The 24,538-nt window shown below is 37.3% G+C and overlaps 3 protein-coding genes across 3 annotated transcripts; all 3 read right to left on the reverse strand.

Annotated features, from left to right (window-relative positions):
* Positions 1 to 5,486: 5,486 nt before the first annotated feature.
* mfsd4ab (major facilitator superfamily domain containing 4Ab) lies at positions 5,487 to 10,419 on the reverse strand. The gene is made up of 10 exons (XM_046869904.1): positions 9,927 to 10,419; positions 8,896 to 9,094; positions 8,554 to 8,790; positions 7,940 to 8,093; positions 7,745 to 7,860; positions 7,254 to 7,427; positions 7,017 to 7,164; positions 6,494 to 6,564; positions 6,289 to 6,409; positions 5,487 to 6,192 (listed from the first exon to the last, which is right to left on the reverse strand). The coding sequence occupies exons 1-10, from the start codon at positions 10,154 to 10,156 to the stop codon at positions 6,062 to 6,064; spliced, it is 1,581 nt and encodes a 526-aa protein (XP_046725860.1). The 5' UTR covers positions 10,157 to 10,419; the 3' UTR covers positions 5,487 to 6,061.
* Positions 10,420 to 12,826: 2,407 nt separating this feature from the next.
* On the reverse strand, positions 12,827 to 18,495 carry nucks1b (nuclear casein kinase and cyclin-dependent kinase substrate 1b). The gene is made up of 8 exons (XM_046869837.1): positions 18,128 to 18,495; positions 16,277 to 16,326; positions 15,819 to 15,870; positions 15,604 to 15,632; positions 15,383 to 15,511; positions 15,015 to 15,185; positions 14,750 to 14,890; positions 12,827 to 14,663 (listed from the first exon to the last, which is right to left on the reverse strand). Exons 1-8 carry the CDS (start codon positions 18,142 to 18,144, stop codon positions 14,350 to 14,352), a joined length of 903 nt encoding a protein of 300 aa, XP_046725793.1. The 5' UTR covers positions 18,145 to 18,495; the 3' UTR covers positions 12,827 to 14,349.
* Positions 18,127 to 22,468, reverse strand: LOC124399113 (acidic mammalian chitinase-like). Its single transcript, XM_046869836.1, has 11 exons — positions 21,959 to 22,468; positions 21,810 to 21,839; positions 21,526 to 21,730; positions 21,346 to 21,402; positions 21,096 to 21,261; positions 20,773 to 20,897; positions 20,567 to 20,690; positions 20,243 to 20,428; positions 20,007 to 20,126; positions 19,749 to 19,890; positions 18,127 to 19,570 (listed from the first exon to the last, which is right to left on the reverse strand). Exons 1-11 carry the CDS (start codon positions 21,981 to 21,983, stop codon positions 19,281 to 19,283), a joined length of 1,470 nt encoding a protein of 489 aa, XP_046725792.1. The 5' UTR covers positions 21,984 to 22,468; the 3' UTR covers positions 18,127 to 19,280.
* Positions 22,469 to 24,538: the final 2,070 nt, after the last annotated feature.

Raw genomic sequence — 24,538 nt, forward strand, 5'->3', positions numbered from 1 at the left:
TGCATTTGACAAAGAAAAGTAGAAGCCTGTTTTGAATTTTTATCTGCCCTTGTCTGAATTGCTGATAGAGTTGGATAGTGTTGTCTATCACATCCTTCCATAATCTCCTGTATTTGTTCAGTTGGTGAGAACTTGTAACTGTTAAGTCTATATCTTAGGATTTACTTCAGTTTTATTCACATTGATCCCTCGTGTCCTGTAAATGAAATGGATGAGACCATTAGCTCCCATTAGAAAAAGAGGATAGAATAAAGCTGACCAGTATAAAATATTTTGTAGTGACTCTTTGCCTCTAAGGGAATAGCAAAATTCCACCAAAATAATCCACACAGCATCAAAGAACAACTGTTTTTTCCTTTAGTTTGTATATATATATATATATATATATATATATATATATATATATATATATATATATATATATATACTGCATATATAAATGTGTGTGAATGAGAGGGAGGGCAGTGGAGTGGTGCGGTTACAGGGAGAAGAGGTGGAGAAGGTGGAGGAGTTCAGGTACCTGGGGTCAACAGTGCAAAGTAATGGAGAGTGTGTTAGAGAAGTGAAGAAAAAGAGTGCAGGCAGGGTGGAGAGGGTGGAGAAGAGTGACAGGAGTGATTTGTGATAGAAGAGTATCTGCAAGAGTGAAAGGGAAAGTTTATAGGATTGTGGTGAGACCTGCAATGTTGTATGGTTTAGAGACAGTGGCATTGAGTAAAAGACAGGAGGTGGAGCTGGAGGTAGCAGAGCTGAAGATGTTGAGGTTTTTGTTGTGACGAGGATGGACAGGATTAGAAATTAGTTTATTAGAGGGACAGCGCATGTAGGACGTTTTGGAGACAAGGTGAGGGAGGCGAGATTGAGATGGTTTGGACATGTGCAGAGAAGGGGCATGGGGTATATCGGTGGAAGAATGCTAAGGATGGAGCCACCAGGAAGAAGGAAAAGAAGAAGGACAAAGAGGTGGTTTATGGATGTGGTGAGGGAAGACATGCAGGTAGTTGGGTTGAAAGAGGCAGATGTAGAGGACAGGGGGGTATGGAGATGGATGATCCACTGTGGCAACCCTTAATGGGAGAAGAGGAAGAAGAAGGAGAAGAAGAGCAAATCTCTGGATACGCAGTATAAACACCATTGACATAATACAATACTACATGACTTCTTCTGTGAGCTGCTTGCATTTATATGTTTCTGTCAGATAGGCTTCCAAATCATTAATATCGATGTAAGAGTGTGGTGTGTCTGTGTGTGTCTCAGCTGTCAGTGTTCTTTGGTCCAGGCTGTCTGGGTTCTATTTTAAGCAAGGGGCTTGGCTGGGGGATGGAGACTCCTGAAGTGAAGTGGCATTGTAATGAAACACACATCACTAGGGAAGAGACCATCTAGATAGTCCAGGACTCGAGACACTACTTGTAGTCTCCTTTACATATAAAATAATATGATTATGATTAATCATTTGCAATCAGTTTGTGCTAATTGTGTCACAGCCTGATATTATTGTGAAATAATCATGATAAGAGGATCTGACTGTGTTACTGTTCTCAATTGTTCATGTTGGTCTTCTCATTGTTTCCAATTCTTGGTAAGCTTATGTTTTTTGCAAAGCGTTTGAAAGCCGATTATCAATGCCTCGTCTTTCATTTAGACCTGAAAAGAAAAACAGCTAAGAAACATTGTTACTGAAACAAGAGCACTGTCTCTGTAGGGCTACAGCTGTGTTATCTCGCCTCTGCCAGCCTGCTTAGTTCAACCACTGTCCTAGGCTATCAGAGCATCCCACATAAATCTGGCTTCAATTGACAACCACTGTGTCAGGTTGATCAAAACACAGGCTTGCTCTTGTGTTAAAGGTCACCTGTCAGCCACAAATCTTTATGGACAGTTAATTCACTCTCCCTTTCCAAGCATCTGACAAAATCAGTAAACAAGACAATATTTATATCTCTTCCTTTACCCATAGCATTAAAACACAAACGTAATGGAGCGGATGACAGAGATTCTGACGGAGTGCCAGATAAATCGTGCTAATGACTGCAGTTTTGACATATTAAAAATCATTAAAGCTTTCATCCACTCCTTTCAGTTGTGAGTTAATTGAGAGCCAATGATGCTTGGCAGTGACAACCTGGAAAAATGTCTAGAAAGTAAGACAGAGATACCCACTAATAGTGTCCAACAACAGTGATACCGCTGAAGAAAAATTTATTTCTGTCTAAAACTTGAGGCATCCTTTTAAAACAAGGGCACTTTGTTGAGGAACTCCTGTTGCTTATTTGTGGAAAGAAATCAAATTGTTTAAGCTTTTGGATTGGAATGTCTGCCAAACTATTTAAAAATGACTTCTAAGGGATCCATTGGAGAAATGTTTTGAATTGATTTTGTGAATCACAAAAACCCAAACCAATTACCACATGCTGTGCTTACTATTGGAAACTTTTATTTAACAAATAAAAGGTTAAAAATGGTTCTTCCTTTTCTGAAGGTAACCAGCTGTAAAACAAATAACATTTCTGGGTGCTAAAGGTACGTTTTTAAAAGTGTACATTAAATGCCAGTCTGGAACCTGGTGATTTTGTCACACTTTTCGACTGGTGATGTATTCCATCAGACAGAACGGCAAGCCAGATAACATGGAGTTTTATATTCTGTTGAATCAGTTGCATCATCGGTTTTTACAGTGTAGAGGTCAGATAGCCAATGCAGCAGCAGGGGAGAGAAAGAAAAGTCCAGAAAGTTGAATGACTGAACGGCTCCCTGCCTGCACACAGCCTGCTGAAGCCCATTCTCACGCCTGTCATGGCCTGATTTATCTTGTTTAGAGGAGTGAGATTGGCTTTCTGATAAAGCCGAGGATGTAGGCTTGCATTTGCCTTGAGGCAGCAAGATAGATAGGCTGCCTTGGTGTGGCACAGTGTTAAAAATTGATTTGTGGTGGATGTGGTCTTGGGGATACAGAATTCTGGAGGCACACTGACATTGTGGTTTCATACTTAATTCATTGGAAAGGTCTACTTGGCTGACATCATGCTGTTAATAAAATGTAGCAAATACAGTATGCTACATACCTAGGATGCCATAATATTAAAAAGGGAACTGATTTCCAAGTAAGCATTTATACTAATTAAGCTCTATTCAATATTAGATTATTCAGAAATACTGATCTGCCTTGATTAAATCAAGTGAATAAATAGTCATTTATCAAGTTGTTTGTATGACAATGAATCAATCAGTGATTGTTTGTGGGGCAACTAAAAATCTCAAGCACCTGCACTTGTGTAAAAGTGTTTCTTTAATTTTTTTGGTGACATCCCAAAAACATAGCATTCATTAGCCACGTTAATAAATTATGCCAATGGAAGAACCTCACAACCTATAGTAAGTTTTTTTCAAACAAAAACTTACATTTATAACAAAAACTAAAAGAGACAAAAGGTTTTCCTTTGGTTACTCGGAATAAGGTTAGGGCTTAATTTAGGCATTTCCTTTGCATTAATTTGCTTAATTAATAATCATGCCAATAAGCAATCCACTTAGGGGTAATTTGTGGGTGTTTCTATAAGCGAGTGTGTTAAATGTTATCCAATGGTAAAGTAAATTTGACTGTTTGTATCTTTTAATGGTTACTGTTTCTGTTACTGTAACATTTCACTGTGGTGCAGGTTTGGTGTGATCGTATATTCCCTGGTTCTCCAGATGCATTCTGTCACTGCAGTGGGATGAATGTCTGGGAGTTGTTATTCAACAAATGACCAAAGGCTTGAGCAATAAAAGCCTATGGTAGCATCATTAAGTCAAACTAAAATTACAGCTTTACCCTTTTAGACTTCAATATATAACAGTACTTTAGTAATCCATTACATAAACTGTGCTGCCTAGGCAGCTGTAAGTATCTAAGGCCTGACATCTAGTGTTGAAAATAATTAACTACCGCTATACTTTTCAATGGTCAATTAAAGTGAAGGAAAAAAAAGATTAATTAATAAGTAAACCCAAACCTAAGCCTTTCACACTATAGCCATCATTTTTTGAACTATTGATATTGACTCCTATTATTCTTACTCATCTTACATCTCCATTTTGCAAGATCCTATGCATAAATGTTCATAAATTAAAAACCTATTCTTGTTAGTGTTCAGAACTCAGGCCTGGTTAAAAGCTTATTTGTCTGGTCAAATAATTTGTTAACTAGTTTTTCTCTATGGTTATGCATGAGCATAGAGAGGCTATTGTGACTACTCAGGTTTGTTTACATTGGCATTATGAAATGATTTATGTCCACATACTGTATGTACTCTGATCACCAAACACACTTTTTTTTCATCTTGTGCACCCCTTCTGCCTGACAACATCCTGGTTTCTGTAGTGCTATAATATGGGTCCTCAAATGTGTGGACTGGCCTGGTTGAGCCTTATTCCGCAGCCCACACTTTAGTAGTCACAGTTTCCAGTGATGATGACTTCCTACACGGATGCCACAGACATTCATTGCCCAATAACTGCTATGAAAATGACTCACCTTCATAATAACGTGGATAAACATATACAGCATTTGCTCTTTGCACAGATGTTCCTCTGGGTCAGTTGTTCGGCTGCAAGCCTTCTGAGATGTGTCTCTTATTAGCTCACAACATCTGGATACAGATCCTTTGGTCCACTCTTCTTGGAAAAATTGCTAAAGACCTATCAGATTGGATACAGACCAGTGGGAATCAGCTATTTTCTTATCATAAATTCTGAATCATACTTAATGCATTCCCACATTCCCTATGCTACCACTGCCATGCATAAATATGGGGATGGTATTCTCAGACTGATAAGCAATATTGGGTTTTCTGCTTAGAGCCAAAGACAAAATTTGATATGTTTAAAAACCTTTTTCCATTCGATGTTTTTTATTATTAATATAATTATTATTAATATTAATATTATTATCATTATTATTATTATTATTATTATTATTATTATTATTATTATTTATTTTTTCCACTATTAATTTCATTTATTTTATATATTTGATAATGTTTTCCTTTTTTATACTGTAATCATTTTTCCATCCTCTAAAGTGTTTTGTCACCTCACATGATATTTCTTTGCTACTTTCACTATACTAAGCACTATACAAACAAAACAGAATTAGAATATTTTCTTATTGTTTCATAATCTATGCCCTACATAAAAGACAAGAAAGAAATAAGAAATGTGTGAAGAAATAAACTTTAACTTGATCAAAAACATAAACCATGTGGTGCAAGGTGAGACCCAAGTGCTTAACAAGGAACAGGTGTAAGTGATCAGTGACGTGTCAGTAGGTCTTGTGACATGCAGGGGGTATCATGATGGGAGATACGTGTCACTCAAAGCATAATATCAACAATATATTTGTAAACAGTAATTGAAGGAAGAAGCATAGTTGGAGTTGGGAAGGATACACATTTGTTAAAGAGTTTATTACAGTAAATTGGCTGTACAGAGCAATAAGAGGGTAATAAAACAGTTCCTCAAGTGTCTGCAGTGAAACGACAGGCCATCATTCATCAAGCTTTTAAAACAATATAAAGCCAAAGACGCTACCGAGAAACGTCTCAGATGCATTTTACAAAATATTTCACAACAATAAATAAGATAAATATTTTTGAAAGAACAGTGGACTGGATGATGCAGTAGGTCTAGACAGCACTCCAACATAGTGGAAACATGATCCAACACTATTGACTTCTAAAAGAAGTCAATAGTGAAGTCTAACAGAAATCACTGAAATTGTACAAATAAGCATCTCCTACAGTCTTGTTTTGATGTAACGCTTAGCAGAATTATAATTGCTGAAAACTAGTTTACCCTTCAGCTTCTAACTGAAAAGACAGTTGTCTGTATTATGCAGGCATATTTATTGGTTATGCCATGCCACAGAAAATCCTGGATCATAACAAAGTGTTTGCAAATATAACTCTGACCCAGTAGAGCTCTTACTCTGAACCATTACCTGATCATCAGAAGTTATGTATGTTTCAAGTAGTTTCTGGAGTTTCAGATTTATGGATTATTTTTTACCAGTTTTTTACATTTACAACTTGGTGTTTATCTCTGTTTTCTCCCATTTTATTTTTTCTGCTTTCTCCGCCTTCTTCTCTGGAGCTTCACATGAAAACACCACTGGTTCTGGTTTCTCCACCATAGCTGTCCTTTGAGATCTTCCTGTTTGCAGTTGCAGAAAACAAGATACAGAAGATACAGAATTACATTTCTAAACCAGTAAATCTTTTGAAACCTAAAAAGGTCAGAAGATTTTACCTTTTAGGTACTTTCTGTGGAAGTAATGACACAGCATAAGGCCAAAGAAAAGAGCAAATCCAGTGCAGCCAGCAATCATACCACAGAGGAGGAAACTATAACTGCCTTCCATCTGAATGATCTAAAGCCAATATAATAAATATAATTAGTCTAAATTATTTCAAAATGTAAAAACAATTTTTAAAAAAACATTTGCATTTCATACCGATCCAATCACGACCTGGAGGACCATTTCACCCATTCCAGCAGAGGTAACTACAACTGTGGTGGCACATCCTGAAAAAAGACAAGAGTAATAAGGTATTTGAGGCGGTTGTTTCCTTGTGCTCAAAATGTACAGTATTAAACTATTACAGTGTTTTGCACAAGTCTTGACCTCCTTTTTGGGGCATTTTGTTTATAGACACAAAAATCATTAAAGAACGAGATAAGCAGACAGCCGTGGGTGTAGTTAAGTGTTCTAGGATATGCCACTGTCCATCTTACCCAATTAAGTACATTGAACAAATGTGAAAAACATTTAAGAGAATGTTAAATACATATATAAATTATGAATGTATAAATATATTACTAAACTTCAGTACATTATAGTAATATCTAAAGTTACTGCAAACCTTGAAATGATACTTTGATGTTTAGTCTTATGATTAAATAAGCAGTATTTAATACCATTTTATATTCCAGCCTTCAAAAGTAAAGAAAGAAAATTATGTTTAGGTTTTACCTACCCTGGTAGTCTAGAATGTCCTCGGTGTAAGCAAGCATGCATGGAAAAATGCTGCTGAGGAACAGACCAAGTAAACATGTCCCTACAAACAGGAATATGGTACTAGTGTAGAAAATCAGCAACAGCAATACTGTCACTATTACACCAACCTAAGGGACACATTCAGGTAACGAGACAGGGTTTAGTAACACGTGAGTACAGCATACCTCAAATTATAAAACTGTTTTAAGATATTTACCAGACTGAACATGAGCAGGTACACTGGTCTGAAGCGATAGGCCAATGGAATGGACATCAACCTTCCTCCCGTGATTGCAGCCCAGAAGATACAGGGTAAATAGCCAGCTGTTTTAGCATTCAGTGATATTGGAGGCGAGACAGCGTATGTGTATGCAAAACCAGCATAGGCACCCTATAACCAGAGTCAGTGACTGTTACATATGATTTATAAAGCTATAAAAAGCTATGCATAAAGCAAGGTCTATTAAGACATGGTAATGGACAAAAAATTAGGTGGCCTGAACTGAACCCCACTGAACTGGAATACCAAGACCTTCTCACCCAACATCAGTGCCTTACTAATGCTCTTGTGGCTAATTGAGCACAAGTCCTCCCAACTACACTCCAAACTCAAAAGGTAAGCCTTCCCACAAGAGTGGAGCTTTTATAGCAGCATTAAATGTTTATAAATCATTGACCATTGTGCATTAACTAATGACTGCTGCTCACCACAATGCCATCAGTCATGAATAGGACCAGTCCTCCCAAAATATGGACTCCAAAGAACGAGGCAGGAAAGCCACGCAGCCTACCATTCATACAGCAGCTTAAAGGGTTTCCATGACCTAGAGAAAGCGATAAAGTAATTCAGAAACTCCAAAGCATCAAAACATCAGGACAAGCTGTTCTGTTCTTTCTCTGTACCTCCAAATACTTGGTCTTGTCCCTCTGCACACTCAGTTGTTTTGGTCTTCTTGGCCAGCTCATCTTTTTTCTTGAGATGTGAAGGTTCATTTGGGCAACGTGGGATCAGATTTTCACAGTACATTAGCACAAGCACTGAAATGGGTACTGGTAGCTGGAACAAAAGAGACAGGCTTTAACTTATTATGACTTGATTGTTTAACCCAAATTCCTGGACAATTTTACCATCCTGCCTGGCCTCTCTTTTCTTTAGCTCTAAATACACCTACTGATCTCTCATGAAACTGGGTTTAGATTATTTTAGCTCTCTTGTCTAATGATTTCTGCGTGTGTTCTGTACATAGAAATCTTTGTTGGTTTTAAGTCTTTGTGAAGTGTTTGTGGCATTGCAGTATTCTGAATTCATTAGCTGCTTAGTTCCATAAGTCCCTCATTTCAACTCTCACTTTGTGCATTTGAAACTTTTGCACTTTTGTGCATTTTTAATCACTCACCATCTTTATATTTATCTATTATTTATTAATCTCTTTATTTATGCTATATAGTATTTTCTCATCAAGCCCTAATTAAAGCATTTTCAAGCAAGAGTAGTAATGGATCACTTAATATCCTACATTAATCAGAGCCATGATCCAGAATGCACAGGACACATTGGACTGCTCCATGACTTCTCCAGAATGCTCTGAGTGGTTGAAAAGCACAGGACTCCTGAGACCTGCCAGACTGTGTCTGAAGTGGTGCATTATTGCCTCATCCTCTGTGTTGTTCATACTGGGACAGTGCTCTGAAAGGAAAGGATCTGCGATTAGGGGACTCACCAGAGCACCCAATCCAATAAAGAAGTGCAATGCCTAGAAAAAGGAAAGTCACATGTTAGCAAAATCACCAGGGTAATGTACACAAACTTTTGTCACAATTGAAATGCTAAAGACATGTTGTGTATGCACCCTAGTCACCTGTAGAAAGATTGCAGAGTCTTTCTGATAAAGAACAACCAGCTGAACGTTTGCAATTGTGTCAATGATACCCATCGCCAGTCCTGACACAGCCATAGCTATGGCTAATTGCAATACGTTGTAGCAGAGAGGAATTATGGCAAAAATTAAAGAAATGAGGAGAGAAGAGAGGAAGAGAGCAGAGAGAGCATTGAGCAACCTGAAAAACAGAAGAGAGAGAGAGAGAGAGAGAGAGAGAGAGAGAGAGAGAGAGAGAGAGAGACAGAGTTACTATTGGTTGTTAAAAACTGAAATGATAAATTAGAATTAAACAAGTTCTCATGAAAACAATTACTACGAATGTCATTTTCAAGCATGAAAGATAGAAGTTATCGTATTTATGTATTTAAAATCAATTTATAGCCTGCAGTTTTGCACTATATTTCCATTAAATTAATGTTCAAGCACTATATATATATATATATATATATATATATATATATACAGTATATATAGTGCTTGAACATTAATTTAATGGAAATATAGTGCAAAACTATTATAATAATAGTAAAGTAATTATAAAATAATAATATAAAATTAATAAAAAGTATAATTTAAAAAAAATAATACAAAAGTGGGTTGTTTTACATTGATTTAAATGTGCTACATTTAGATTAGTTTTAGTGTTTTGCTTGTTTTTTTGTTTTTCTTTTTTACAAAAAATCAACAAAGAAAGATAATATTATGTGTATGAGATGAAGACCCACATTACACCACATATAGTATCTTCATAGTGGATCAGAAGCGGAATACATTAATATATCATTACAGGAAAATTGCTTTTATTTGAGGGTGTGAAAGTTAAACAAACAAACAAGTTTAGCAGAGATTTCGATTGCGTATACAACTCCAAAGTGGAGTATTCAAATAGGTGCCCTTTTACTGTATTCAATCCAATGACTTATCTGGAATCCTTATGAATCAAACATGCAAATTAAGAAATTTTAAATTTTCCAGTAAAAATACATAATGCAACAATACAGCAAACTCACGTTCTCTTGAAAACTCCGCCAATCGCACTGCCAATAAGCAGACAGACCTGCTGCGAGAAGAAAACCCAAGTGATCTCCTGTAGCGTTGAGTTGGTCTGACATTTCAGATCTAATATGGTGGGCCCCAGGAATGCTATACAGAGTCCAAAACTAAAGAACACACTCCAATATGTCAGTGTGTGCTGCCAATTCTGTTTAAAAAGTGTAATAAGACGCCCCTCAACAAGCATGTTGCTATCAGAATGAATGAATTATTGAATGTCAGATGTCCTTGAAGATTCTGCAGATTTCCTGCTCACACTGTTTTTGCTCGGTTCTAGGTTGTCAAAAAGAAGCAGGTGTTGTACGGTATTTATAGAGTCGTTGACGTGATATTCACAAAATACATTTCAGGTTAATACCTAAAAGGGAGGATGCAACCAAACTTTTCTAGAACTGTCAATGATTTTCATGTATGGCTTCATGTTGAAATCGGATTTCAGTGGTAACTGAATCATTTTATGGTTCAGCCACTCTATCCTGTCTCTTACAGGGTTAATTAGTGTGGGAGACTGGAAGGCCATGATGTGTTCCCTGGGGTTTGCATAGTTTTGAAGCAACTGGAGCAGTTGTTCTTGTCAATGAGTGAATATAATTTATTCATCCTAAAAAAGAAAAATACATTTCTGACTTTTACAAAAAACAGTTAAAAAAAATACATAAATTTTACCTAAATAAAAATGTTTATTACAGTTTTGGCACTTTAAATCAAGAAGTTTAATGATAAATAATTAAGCAAAATGATACTGTGTAGCAATAATAAGCAGGAAATTAATTCTTTGTGGTTTTTCCTGGTCAGTTAAAGATTGTAATGCAGTTGCATTACAATTGCATTACATTGCAATACTTTCATGCATGAAAGACATATAAACATGAATATAAACATACATATTTATTGTGCCGTAGGTTCCTGAATAAACTGCTTTAGCCTTTTTAGATTAGATCAGATTAAGTGTCATTCATTCATTCATTCATTCATTCATTCATTCATTCATTCATCTTCATTAGCGATGAACACTGGGTTTAAAACCAGTGGCACCAATGGGCATAATTGTACATGCACATTTGTGCAATTCTTCATGCCTAGAGATAATAATGCATAAAGTTCCTCTAATGGCATGTTCTTGGAGGTTGGAGAAAACTTGCTGGATCTTTATGTGGATTGCAAAAAAAAAAAAATGCCACAAACAGTAATATATTTAAAGTTATGTTGCTATGGTTCCCTTCATTTATGATTTTGTAATATTCTGAAATAAATAACTAAATAGATAACAATTTAATCTTCTTCAATTATGCAGTTTTTTAAGTGATTTCTAGTTCAATGAAACGTATAGTAAAAAATTAAAACATAGAAACAATCCTATTTACAACATGGTAAAGTTCCATACCTAGTGCAGCTATTTAAGCTATAAGCATTACAGCAATATGCTTGTTAAATCCATGACCTCTAATAAAACATACATGAAGCTGGAGCTTATTTTTCAAACGTTTTCCAACTTTTTGGCTGCTCATGTGGGTCAGGATATCATGTAGGTGAGAGTCAATTAGTTTACATTTGAGTTTACTGTTGAAGTTTGTTGAAATTTTTTAGACTAAAAATCTGTGGAAAGTCACAGCAGTAGGGTACTGCCAAGGTTTTTGCAGCATTCACAAAGGCATCTTTTGGAATCCCTGCTCTGTTCTAATGAAAAAATATATATAAAATGTCTCCATTTACTGCCATGGCTCTGTTCAGAACATGACAAATACATTACATCAGTATTAAATTTGTTTAAAATAGACCTAATTTCATAATCTTTCCAGATAATATATATAATAAAAAAAAATTCTAATAGTGCAAACATATTCATTAAAACAAAAATAAAAGCCTTTTATAGATGGGATTTTATTTTTGACACTCATTAACAACTCTTAACTTCTCTCTCACTCCCTCTTAATGCGTTACACTGACAAAGAAGGACTTAATGCAACACACATTTAACTGAGAACTTAAAAGTTTCTTCCTGCTTCAACTTGTCGAAGTTACACTTTAACAACACATTGCCTGTCAGAGTTGTAGGAAATCGGAAGCAGCTGGCAGATGAGTTATGGATTAGAGAATGTTCACAAAGTCTCATTGTGCAAGGATGATTTGTTAGACAACCAAGCATGCACACATGTTATACAAGTGGATTTGGTGTAATTCAGTTGTTATTTGTATTATTGCACTAGGGGTTTCTACTATTCTACCACAGTTTAACACTCTTGCAGTATGGCAAAGCACAATATCCTACTGAAAAAGACCACTGCCATTATTCAATACTGTTGTCATGAAGGGATGTACTGCAACAATGGTAAGGTAGTAGGTGTCAAGGTAACACCCACATGATTGGTAGGAACCAAGGTTTTTTAGCAAAGCATTGCCCACTGCTTCTGCCAACTTGCCATCTTTATCCAGCTTCCAACACATCACCTTCAAAAACTGACTGTTCATCTCCACTTGCCTTATATATCCTACCCTACTATATAATAACACTATATAACAAATAATTGTTATTCACTGTAACGTTATGGCTGATCAGTGAATGTGTATGTAAAGATTCTGGTTTCCAGGGTAACCTATTTAAACGAGAGATCATTTAGGATACAAAGCCTATAAGATTTGCATAATTAATCCACATGCAAAAAATCAAGATCAAATCTTTGGCGTGTTTTTCAGCTTTAATCTTAAATGTCTCCCTTTTAGCTGTGTTTCATATTCTTCACTCGTCCCTTAATAAATACTGAAGCAGATTCACTGTTTCATCTTGTCATGTTTCGTCTCATGTCAATTCCTAAAGAAAAAAAATTATTTCAAATAAAGGGTGAGACTCGTACAACACTTTAAAGGCAAGATACATTTTATTTTTCCTTGTAAAACAAATATTCCAAAAATCAGATCAGCTCAATTAAAACTGTTTTTTTTTTTGTTTGTTTAGTTTTATTTTAGATAAATTATCATAGATTGAAAGGCTACATAAGTGGACAAAGATAGAAGTCATGGAAATAGACAAAAGAAGCAGAGAAAGCTCAGAATGGTGTGAGCTGAATTATATTCTGCTTCACCACCCAACTGGCTCCACAGATAATTTATCTGAAAGGCATCTAGAAGCATCAAAATACTTAAAAAATACACATGTGAAGCATCACAAAGTCAATAAGGTTGTTACTAGCTCGCATCTGACAGTCTTGACATTCATACACCCAAATCGTCGTACACTCTACCTTTCCTGTCACACCATCTAAACATAACTCACGACACATGTAATGCCACTCCATGAACTGCGGAACTACGATGCAATTATAGGCTACGTTTAAGCTGCGAAAATGTTGAAAGCAAAACGGCTTTAAAAGCATTATTTTAAAAATTTTTTAATGTTATTGTAATTCTTTTTAGAATTGTTAGAAAATGTACAGGGTGATGTAGAACATTTCTACTCATTTCCAGCACACAAAAGTCTGAAAAAAAGACTCAAAGCGGTTTCGAAATTCAAAACATTCGAAACCGAAAAGATACAATTTCTTTATATTAAAAAAGAAAAAGAAAATTAGAAACCTTAGGGTGTGCGGTGAGGGAGGAGGCAAGATTTTTGTTTACACATAACTTGCTAAGTAAAGCCCGCATTAAAAACGAAGGGCGGAGAAAGCGGTGATCTGGCTGAAGGCGATGAAACGCTTCGTGTTCGTGTAACGTGTTGGAACTGAACGGCTATTGATGGCGATCTACAAATCCATAGCTTGATAACCAAAATCGAACACATTCACTTAACAAAGACGAACCTGCCCACTGTGAAGAAAAGCACTGAACAGAACGAGATCATGAGCTTTGGCTTATGTGGTGAACCAGCAACCCCCCACCCCCCACCCCCTGAAAGTCAAAGAATAAAACATTAAACCAAATCATTGATCTAATGTTTATATCTGTAACTACATATTTTGAAAGGTTGTAATGTTGAAGCTTTAACCAAATCGATCCATAAAATCAATGTGAGTTTTCGAGGGCATATTGACGGTGCAATAAATGTACCAGCACTTTCTTTAATTGTAATTGACTACGGATCAAATTAGCAAAAAAAAAAAAAAAAAAGCATCCCCAACGTTCAATACTAATATATATTACTGTAAGCTGGCGATAGAGAAAGTTGTGCAGGTACTTTCGGCGATACTGTTTGCAAATAGTGTGGATGATACTTCACAGAGAGTTCATTTGAAATATTGTATTTACAGGATGAAAGCAATAAACAAACATCCAAAACACCTGGAGCAGTGTGAAAAGTAAACTCCACTGTTCCACAATAAGAAAAAAAACAAAACAAAAAGAAAGAAAACCGGTAAAACAATTTTACTGCCATCAGAAAGAAGACAATCAGTCTTCGCCTGATGGAGCATCCTCCTCAGAGGCATCGTCCTTTTCCTCTTTCTCCTTCTCGCTCTCTCGTCCCTCTTTCTCCTCGCCGTCGTTGTCCTCCCCTTCTCCGCCGCTTTCCTCGGCTTTCTCAGCTGGGGGTGATTTTTTCTTCTCGGCTTTCTTCTTGTCTTGCTTGTCCTTCTCCTCTTCTTCCTCTCCCTCTTTGGGGCTTTCGATGTCTTCATCCTCATCTTTAGGGATGACTTTTTTGGATACAACCTTCTTTGCCTTAGTTTGACGCTTTCCTCTCTTCTTTTTTGGCCCCCTGCTCACTAAAATACAAAAATAGATACATGTCAACGCACAACATATACATGTGGGTGTAGTTTTCTGCATCACAAAATGTCGTAATTAGTACCTGAAGTTCTTATTCTGGATTTGGGGGACTTTGTGTCTTTGCTCCTCCTGCTGACCTTTGAGTTCCTCCTCTTGGGCCGCCCGTAGTCGCTGTCATCGTCATCATCCTCCACCATAAAATCTTCATCGCTACCTGAATCCTCTATGGAAGTGAAAGCGAACATAAATGCTCCAATTAATATCCTAACTTGTTAAGTTTACTTTCGCTCTAATACATGATGTCAGACACGTTTATTTGGGTGTACACGGGGAAAAAATGCTCGCACCTCCTGTATAAACATCACTGTCTTCTTCATCTTCCTCTTCTTCCCCCTCCTCTTCTTCACTGCCTCCATCCCCGAGAAGAATCTCCCTCTGTTTGGAGGCTGCTTTACTAGCAGCCTGTCGCACCTGCCGGCCCTTCTTCCTCACAACCTTATCATCATCATCGCTGTCATCTAACAGAATATATTTAATACAAAAAATAAAATAAATAAAAGGTGCATAAACAACAGACACGGCCTTCAAATTTACATGTACATGGAGTTACACTACTGATCATGTCTAGACTATTTAGATTTATTACCGCCCCAGTAAAATAATTTATTTTCAGAACGGCGTGTGTAAATGATGCAAGCAAAGTTGTAGGTGATACCTGCAGCTCTTTTCCTTTTAGCAGTCACTTGCCTCCCTTTGCTGGTCTTTTTAGTCTCATAGTCACTGTCGCCACCATCGTCATCCTCTTCTTCCTCCCCGTAGTCATTATCATCATCACTTAAATCCTCTGCAACAGAAGAAAACCAGGTTTCTTATGACTGAGCAACAGCTGTGTCGTTAAATAAGTTCGAAAAATAGTAACAACAAAACTTGACTTACTCTTATGGTCTTTAATTCGAGACTCATCACTGTAAAAAAAACAAGACAGAAGGTTATTCGAACAGTATTTTGGTTACAAGCTGCTTGCTCGTTTGAAATAATTGGCTCATCTCATCAACATCCACTCACATGCGCACGTCTCTCGCGCACGCATGTAGCACACAGGAGTATATTTCGTTTTTCATGACTGAAAAGGAAAACTTATTTAAGCCAACCTCTGTTTCACTGCCTTCTTGGGTCTGTCGGAATTCCCTTCATATTCCTCATCTACATTCATAAAAAAATAATCATAATAATAATAAAATGAAAGTTATTCAAACATCATCACAAAACATAGCAGTTAATAAGGTGCAGGATAAATTTATTCAATTGTAACTTGAATGATATTATTAACAGCCAATTATTTGGGTTTATTTTCAGTCATCTAAGGCATATTGCCTTAATAGGAACTGTGCGGTTTTTTTTTTTTTTAACTAAACTGAATAAAAAATTGGATAGACTGATAGAAGACATAATAAATATTTATAAGTTATTGTGTAATTACAACAGTGCAGATTTTTAGTCCATTTCTTAGTTCTTAAACGTGACAAAATGTTTCTTTTTAAGGTAATTAACATTGCACAGGAATTAAAGCTACAGTATATTAAACCCGATACGTTAGAGGTTTACTCACCAGCATCATCAGACTCTTGAAACTGGGCATAATCAACTACCCTCTTATTCCTGCAGGTACAAACCGAAAACATAAGTAATTAATGACAATAAAATAATTAACATGGTTCTGTTCTCAGCAAAACATTTGACGGTCTTACAGCGTTTCCTCGTCCGAGGATTTTTCAAATTAAACTAAAATTGTCGTTGTCCATTACATACTACATGCCCGCCATGATACTTTAAACCTTTCTTTCAGCTTAGTGTGGCATTCGAATACCTCAGCGCCGCTATGATAAAGAACGCTACAGGAAGTCTTTCCTGTTGCTATTAACACTTATAATACAATAACTCTGCTCTGGGTCAGAGAGATCTCCTTCTCTCATATCACTATCAGTTGTTAAATATACATTCTGTTCTATTCTGTATTTATTACTATAATGTTAATATGTTAAGTTTGTGTCAATGCGCCTGAATCTACAGTCTCTTATATTGTCCACCTGAGGACACTGATCGGATTGTGTACTTCAATTCTTTTTTTTTTTTTTTATCATCACAACGTGCTGGTGCACCTTTTGTACAGTTACTGAAGTTCCCGCCTGTTTATACAATCATCATTTAAATAGAAAACGGTATGTTATAATTTTGGCAAAGTTTTTACTTTGTTAATGTACCTTAATGTGCAGTTCTCGGATTTCTACCTGACAGCTATAAACAATGTATGATAAGGTTTTTTTTTTTTTTTTGCATTATTTTACCCCGTAATATTTTTCTCTAGCTGTAATATTATTCTACAACTTACTGCTTGTTTTGTTGTACGTCTCTATCTATCTATCAATCTATCTATCTATCTATCTATCTATCTATCTATCTATCTATCTTAGACTTTAATCACTACGCATGAACAATGTTTACAGTAAAGTTTGTTTTATACTCCATGAAATCTAAGGAGACGTTTGTACAAGGGTTTTCTGATCCTTTTTTTCCACCCCCACCCCCTTTTTGTCTCTCTCATAGGACGCTTGATATCGTAATAATTCGATATAGTAAAAACCGGTTATCAGACTGTGATCAGATCAAACCGCAACGCGCCTAATTCTGTAAATACATTTTGAAAACCCAAACAATAAATGCTTGGTAGACTGTTTCACTATTACTACGAGTGCGGTTCGTTTATAACCACATTTCCGTGTGTTTATAACGCTGCAATGACGCTGTTTACAAAGTTAAATAAACATTATGACCGGACGCTGTAGTATGAACGCAGTCGTAACTCTTCGCCATTGAAGTAGACGGGGAGCTAAGAAGCTAACAGCGCCTCATGTGCACACAAGCGGCGCTAACGACAACATCAAGCGAAGCGCGGACAAAAAAAAACTTGCCTTAGGCCATTAAAGTCTCTGCACAACTCGATTCGTCGAGTTATTATACAACACACTTGATTTTACTGCACGGGGGAAACACTGTTGAACGTAACAGGCACTTTTGTGTTATTTCATAGCTAATTGGAAGCTGCCCAAATAGGAAGCCAATTACAGCGCCATGTATTTTGCACGGCTTGCGTACGCAGAACGTGCGTCCAAACACGCAACCATGCTCATCTTTATTTAGGGGAAATAAATACATGTTCTCGGTGTTGTTTTGCACAAAAGTAAACCAAATAATCGACTGAAGTAAATGAGCGAACCAGCAAGCCGTGGGCAAACCGGTTAGCTAGTTAGCATAGGCATGCAAGCTAGCAAACATGGAGAAAGGTGAGAGCCGTGCAGGCGTGTAGCTGGCAACGCAGTCGCCCGATCGACTGTTAAGATCACGGCGACAAGTCCAACCGTTTAACACATGCACCACAAAACAAACCACGTCCTCCACGTACCTCGAAGGCCTCGCCATTCTGCAGATCGGAGTCCGTAACGGTGCTTTTTCGGCGTCCCAGTAATGTCAGAGGGATATTTGGCGGCAGGTTCGGTTACACCGAGCGAGCAGCCACTGGTGTGCTAAGGTATGTAGCGACTCCAAGCCAGGTAGTTTCCAACAGGCTAGGCTAACTCGTTTGCTTAACGTTATCCGAATAATAACCTAGATCCGGAAAAACCTACGCCTTGTTTTTTTTAAGTATAACCACGTTTTGGTTGAGAAAAATGATCAGATTTTGGCTAAGCACAATAATGCTGGTTCTGCCTATCGATGAATGGTAGCTCACTAGCTAGCCAGCTACTGTTGAGAGCATTGCGCCTGGCCTGTTGCAGCCAGGAGGCGTTTAGTGTTTGTAGAAAGTGGGATGGGACTGAGAGGCTTAAAGATGCCCGTAAAATCAGGATTGGATGGCCGAACTGTTCTTTGCGAGATCCCGATCTGGGATCGTGTGATCATGAAGGATTTTCAATGCAATAACATCTACACTCAAATCAAAACTGTACCTCCCAGATCCTTGGTATACTAACATCAAGGATGCCTGTTTATGAACCTTAAAGATAAACAATATCCACAACTTCAAGTGAAAAATGGGCTTTAAAGTTAGCACTAGGAAAAGTTTAGTATAGCTTTTTTTTCATTAGAAAGAAATAGGCTTTTTACTTGTCATATGCATTACAGCACAGTGAAATTCTTTCTTGGCATATCAAATTTGGCTAGGAAGATGCCCCTGAAGCACAGAATGTTAAGGGCCTTGCTCAAGGGCCAAAGAGTGAAAGCTTGGTGATACTGTGGCTTGAACCTCTGACCTTTCTTATCAGTAATCCAGAGCCTCAACCAGAAAGTTTCAACATGTTACAATTCGAGAAAGATACGCAGAGCCGTTTCATATGCTTTATTAGCCGATTCTTCAATCCTGAGCACAAAGGAAGTAAATAAGTGTCGCTTTTTAAACCGAAGCAGCTTGTGGGCTGTGAATCTATTTCGCCATTTCCTACAATTCACACAACATACTTCTTACAGCTAATTATTGGGACAGTTTTACTTTTATTATCAGAAAATAAAGGAATCAGAACAGCAGGATAAAGTCAGCCATGTAATAATGTGTTAAGCCTTTAGCTCCAGTTGCAGCATGAGCAACTTGTGTCAAACACCAGGCTGGTTGCACATTGCTGGAAATAAGTCTGGCCTGCGTTGCACTCGTAGAACTTGTTGCTGTTGGCAGCGAATGGGTACAGACCGTTGGCTTTACCAGCGCAGAAGGAGCTGTTCATGCCGCTGGAGCTTCCACTGCTGGAGCTTCCACTGCTGGAGCTTCCACTGCCAGAGTTTCCTCCACTTGCACTAGCGGTTGTGGTGCTCACTCCTGGTATTGGTGGAAGTGGAGTTGCAGGAGGATTGCAGGCTTAAAAGAGAACAAACTATAATGTTAATAGCCAAGTATTTGACACTAATGCTTCACTAATAATTAGCTTTAATAATTATACAATATTTAATTATTTACTTTGCAACCTTCATGAATGGTTAAGTAAAAGGGGAGGATGGAGACTGTTGTTATTTATCCTGTAGAATGTAAAGCTTACGTTGTTGGTCCAGATTCAAGGCCTTGTGAAGCACATTAATTAGAGGATATTTGCCCTGGTTGCAGAAAGTTCCCAAATAGTCATCCATGTCAATGGTCCACACCATAGCACCAGCAAAGTTGCTTTTCATCAGCCACTCAGCCTACAGGAGCATTTCTTTATTAATTTGCTTTATTCTTTTAACATTTTGTTAACTAAACATTTAAATAAGCATCTACACATTATATTCAAGTTGAACTATAGAACAAAATAGTTTGCCTTCATCTGGAAGCTCTTCATGTTGTCATAGCCAACCCATTGGTTTCCCTGATAGGCATAGGGCACGTCTTGTTGAGAGTTCCACACCTCAGTTGCGCCCCCTTGCAGGAAGGTACAGATCTACCCAAGAAAAAAAAAAAGAAAAGAGCGCAACTGTGAGATGTAACAAAACTCTGGTGCTCAGAATATATTAGCAATAAATAGTCAACCTAATACACAAAGTCTGTCTGTATTACCTCAAAATAAGCCAGTTCCCCAGCTTCCTGAGTGTATTTTCCTGGTGTTCCAGCTCCAGAGATTGGAGCTCCAATTCCATGGTTGGCAGGGTTTTTTAGGGTAAATGTGTTGCCATAGGTGGGAAACCCAACAAGAAGCTTATTTGCAGGAGCACCATTGTTCAACCAGTAATTCATTGCATAGTCCTAAAGAGCATCAGGTTAGCATTAGTGGCGTTTAGTGGCCTACCAAACTCAAATATTCAGTGGCTGAGACTTATTTCCCCTTATGACTGGAGTATGACACATTAATTGGCTCATTAAACATACGTTACCACAACATACCACATTAAAGTAGATGTAGGATCCACTGTCAAAAGAATCCCTGTACAGGGGGCTGCACTCTCCTGTGAAAGGATCCCATGATCCATGCATGTCATAGGTCATAACATTAATCATGTCCAGTGATCTGGGTGTGGAAAAGATAATACAAAATATCAAACTCAACAGCTCAATATATATTGTTGGTGTTGGAATTGACGGTGACTTACTGTCCAAGCTGAGGAATCTGGTAAGCAGTGTCAATGGTGCCTCGACCTGATGAGACAGCAGCGGACATCAGCAGTCTGGCTCTGTTGGTCTGTTTGGCCTCTGCCTCAAATGCACTTCTCATTTCCTAGATGCATAAAGGAATAAAAGATTACATAAAGAGGTATACTTTTTTGATGAATATTTATGTAATGGTTTGACTTCATGATTTTTTTTTCCAGCACCACAATGACACAATAATGATATATACCTTTTTAGCAAATGTATATCAAATACAGCATTGCTGATATCTAGGAATTTCACCGTTGAAAACTCAGATACATACAGCTAACAGAACTGAGTACAGTTGCTGATCTTGTGGTGGGCTTCCCCTGTTGGCTGGGTACTCCCAGTCAATGTCCAATCCATCAAATTCATACTTTCTCAGGAAAACAATGACAGAATTGATGAAAGTCTGGCGGTTCGCAGCACTGGCTACCATGGCAGAAAACCTAGTAGGGAGATGCAGAATTTAGTTCAGTTCAACATACCTTATGATTTGCTCTTTTGTAAATAGTTAAAGTTTATTTTCTTACCCCGAGGAGCCAAAGTTCCACCCACCAACTGACAGCAGAGTTTTCAGGTTGCCGTTCCTGTAGTTATGTGTGTGAGCAAGAAGGACACAATGGAGGACAGAGATAGCACATATACAGTTCAGTTTTATCATCTTGTCTATACGTGAACAAAAGGTTAAAAAACACAACCGGCACACTCACTTGTCCTTCAGGGCATTGAATTGGCTGTAGAGCTCCACATCATTCCACTCATACGTAGCAATTTTGTAGTCATTGGTCATGGTGGCAAAAGCGTAGAGAAGATGGGTACACAGGCAGGGGTCGATGTTATTGGGCATGTAGATGGTGGGAGGAGGGCGATACTGCGCCCAATTTGTGAAGTAGCATGATAAAATGTAGGCTGAGCCTGTACAGAGCAGCAGTACAGTTAGTTAGTGTCGTTGTTGCGTGTAGCAAAAACTCACAAATCACACCATCATACTTACCAAGCTGCATTTGAAGCAGCAGGGCCAATGCTGTGTGTACAATGAGAGAGAGAAATAGACTTTATGATTCAAGTTTAATATTATGAGTTTCAAACGCAGAGATATTTATTCCTCTGTCCTAATAAAAGCTGATTATCTTAGCCACTTACCTGAAACCAAGGCTACCTTGCCCATTGTTGCTGTGCACAAAGAGCGTACCACAGGGCTTGCTCTTTTAAATACTCACAGTTGACCCTCAAACTCCCAAAACATGGCAGAGGTAGTGTTTGCAGTAGATAGCAGATAGCAAATGGTACTTAAGATTACCAAAATGACTGCACACAAAAATGAAAACACAATTACTATTTATCATAATTGTTGTGTACTTATCTCAATGCAATAATGGATTGCCGTTCTGATGCAGAAATGTAAAGAACACTAAGCTAAAGTCACTGAATGATGAAGTTTAGAGCAAAAATTACTGCAGCAGTCATTTGCAAATATTAAATGAAGAGGACAAGAAATTATAGCATGTTAGATGCCATGTATGTTTCTTAATTGTGTTTTGTATTATCATATTTTATGCTATTTATGCGTTTAGATATTCATTGGCCCTAATAAAGACCAAGTTATAACTTTCTTTCAGCTTCTTCCGTTAGGGGTCGCCACAGCGGACCATCCGCATGTTTGATTTGGCACGTTTTATGCTGGATGCCCTTCCTAACGCAACCCTCCCCATTTATCCGGGCTTGGGACCGGGACTAAGAGTGGCTGGGGTTGGTTCCCTGACCGGGGATCGAACCCGGGCCGCAGGGGTGAACGCGCCGCATCCTAACCACTAGACCACCAGGGACCCTTAAAGACCAGGAACCCTTAAAGACCAAGTTATACTGTGCATAAAGGTGCAACAAATTGATTTTAAAATATAGTAAATCTGTATTCTAAAAAAATGTTTTGTCATTATCATATTATACTTCTCTAATAAAGATATTTTAAAAACTGCATAGCGCCGTTATAATAAAACTGACACGAAAAATCCCATTGTGATCAGTGCATCCTAGTTTTAACAGGTTTTAAGCATAACAAACTTTTCTCATGTGTCCAGAATTTAATAAAACTGATCAAATATTATTAGATAACTATTGTAAATTAATGTAAATTATTGTTTGTTAAAAAAAAAAAAAGGATATGTTTTGAAACAGGAAGGTTGCTGTGAGAGTAGATTTTCCAGAAAGTTCCACATGGTTCCATATTTTCTGCAAATTTGATTGATATAATTTGTGAGTTAATACAGAATTGTCTGCCATTTCTGCATTTTCCCTCAAAGTGTTTCTAGCGGACAGTGTTAGGGTTAACAAAGTAAAGTGCAAAGTAAAATTCCTTATCTATTATCAGAATATAAAGAATGGTTAAAAATAGTGTACCACTCTTTCAAGAACTAAAAGGACAATGAAGTAATGATATTGTTATCTGAAGTAAACAAAGTCTGGTGGACTCAACTAATATAGTAACTCATGAGTCAGCACGTTTCACATCATTCACTCAGAGAGATTTAATATTTCCACAGGTAGTCAAGTTTTCCATGCTCTCATCACAGGAATGTTGAGTATTGGGGCTTGTTATGAATTTTTTTTCTAAATTATACAGTATGTAAACAGATTTAACTTTTTTTTATTGGGTTAAGATAATGGCAGTTGAAGTTTATACCATTTGGAGAAGGTCATCAACGAAGTCATTACGATGAAGGTCACAAAAGGTTTAAATAGTCCTGGGCAACATATATTGTATGTACAGTAATCTAAAATATTACAAATAAACTGAATGATAAGATGAACCTTGACAGACCATTTAACTGTGCAAACTAGCCATTTATTTCTTTGTATAGCTAAATATATTTATTGTCACCTAAATAGGACAACATGAATGCAAAACCTAATAAACATACACATTCATAAACTACAAAAAGAGAAAAAGTAGTCTGTGTTCTTTATTTTCAAGATAATATCATACGGTTTCATTGAACCCACTCGTGCTGAGACAAGGATGTGTCTCTATTGCAGTGTTTGGGGTGCAGCGGCAATCTGATAACCCACTTCTGAAAGTCTCTTACTTCCAACATGCCCAAGGGAATTACTTTTGCAGCTGCGGGGTAGCATTCTTTACATCCTCAGCAGGAGACAGCACTGCACATCACAGCCGACCAAATTCGATAATGTCTGCTTTGTGTTTATGGTCATATAATACCAGCTATGATATGCATACACTATATAAACAGCTCAAGAATTACTGGTACATTTTTATTTCAGTGGTCAAAAATAAATAAGGGGGCATGCAGAGCAGTATCAGTAAGCGTGGTCAATGCAGAGAAGTAGGTAATTTATTTTTTTTACTGAGTATATGTGAGCATGGAGTGGTGAAGTGAGCATGCATAGGAACTGTTGTGCTTGAAAAAACTCAGTTGTTTTAGCCCTTATCACTGGGAGACACTTTTTTTTTGCCTGGGGTATAAACTTTGCTTGTTTATATTTGTTAAAGGCATGCTGAATGAAATAGCTCTGTGTGCTTACTTTGACGTACCTTGCATCTATGAAAGTGCTCAATCGACATCTGTGATGCACCATCAAGAAATACCCTATGTACTACATACAACATACATACAGTAAGTCTTACCGGAATTCCACAAATATCCTCTTTATTGAATCATATATAGATATATATGTCATTTGTTTTGATGATTGGATCACATCTCT

Source organism: Silurus meridionalis, chromosome 16 (assembly GCF_014805685.1).
Source record: "Silurus meridionalis isolate SWU-2019-XX chromosome 16, ASM1480568v1, whole genome shotgun sequence".
NCBI classification, from domain to species: domain Eukaryota; kingdom Metazoa; phylum Chordata; class Actinopteri; order Siluriformes; family Siluridae; genus Silurus; species Silurus meridionalis.

Coding starts and splice junctions, on each gene's coding strand:
- mfsd4ab (XM_046869904.1), bottom strand. CDS start 10,156: ATGCTTGTTGAGGGGCGTCTTATTACACTTTTTAAACAGAATTGGCAG. Junction 7,165..7,253: donor ACCTGCTCATGTTCAGTCTG/GTAAATATCTTA, acceptor TGTGTCCCTTAG/GTTGGTGTAATAGTGACAGT. Junction 6,565..7,016: donor GGACATTCTAGACTACCAGG/GTAGGTAAAACC, acceptor GTCTTTTTTCAG/GATGTGCCACCACAGTTGTA.
- nucks1b (XM_046869837.1), bottom strand. Junction 15,512..15,603: donor TCGAATTAAAGACCATAAGA/GTAAGTCAAGTT, acceptor CTTCTGTTGCAG/AGGATTTAAGTGATGATGAT. Junction 15,186..15,382: donor TAAAAGGAAAAGAGCTGCAG/GTATCACCTACA, acceptor ATATTCTGTTAG/ATGACAGCGATGATGATGAT.
- LOC124399113 (XM_046869836.1), bottom strand. CDS start 21,983: ATGGGCAAGGTAGCCTTGGTTTCAG. Junction 20,691..20,772: donor CAGATTCCTCAGCTTGGACA/GTAAGTCACCGT, acceptor TTCCACACCCAG/ATCACTGGACATGATTAATG. Junction 20,429..20,566: donor CCTACATCTACTTTAATGTG/GTATGTTGTGGT, acceptor GATGCTCTTTAG/GACTATGCAATGAATTACTG.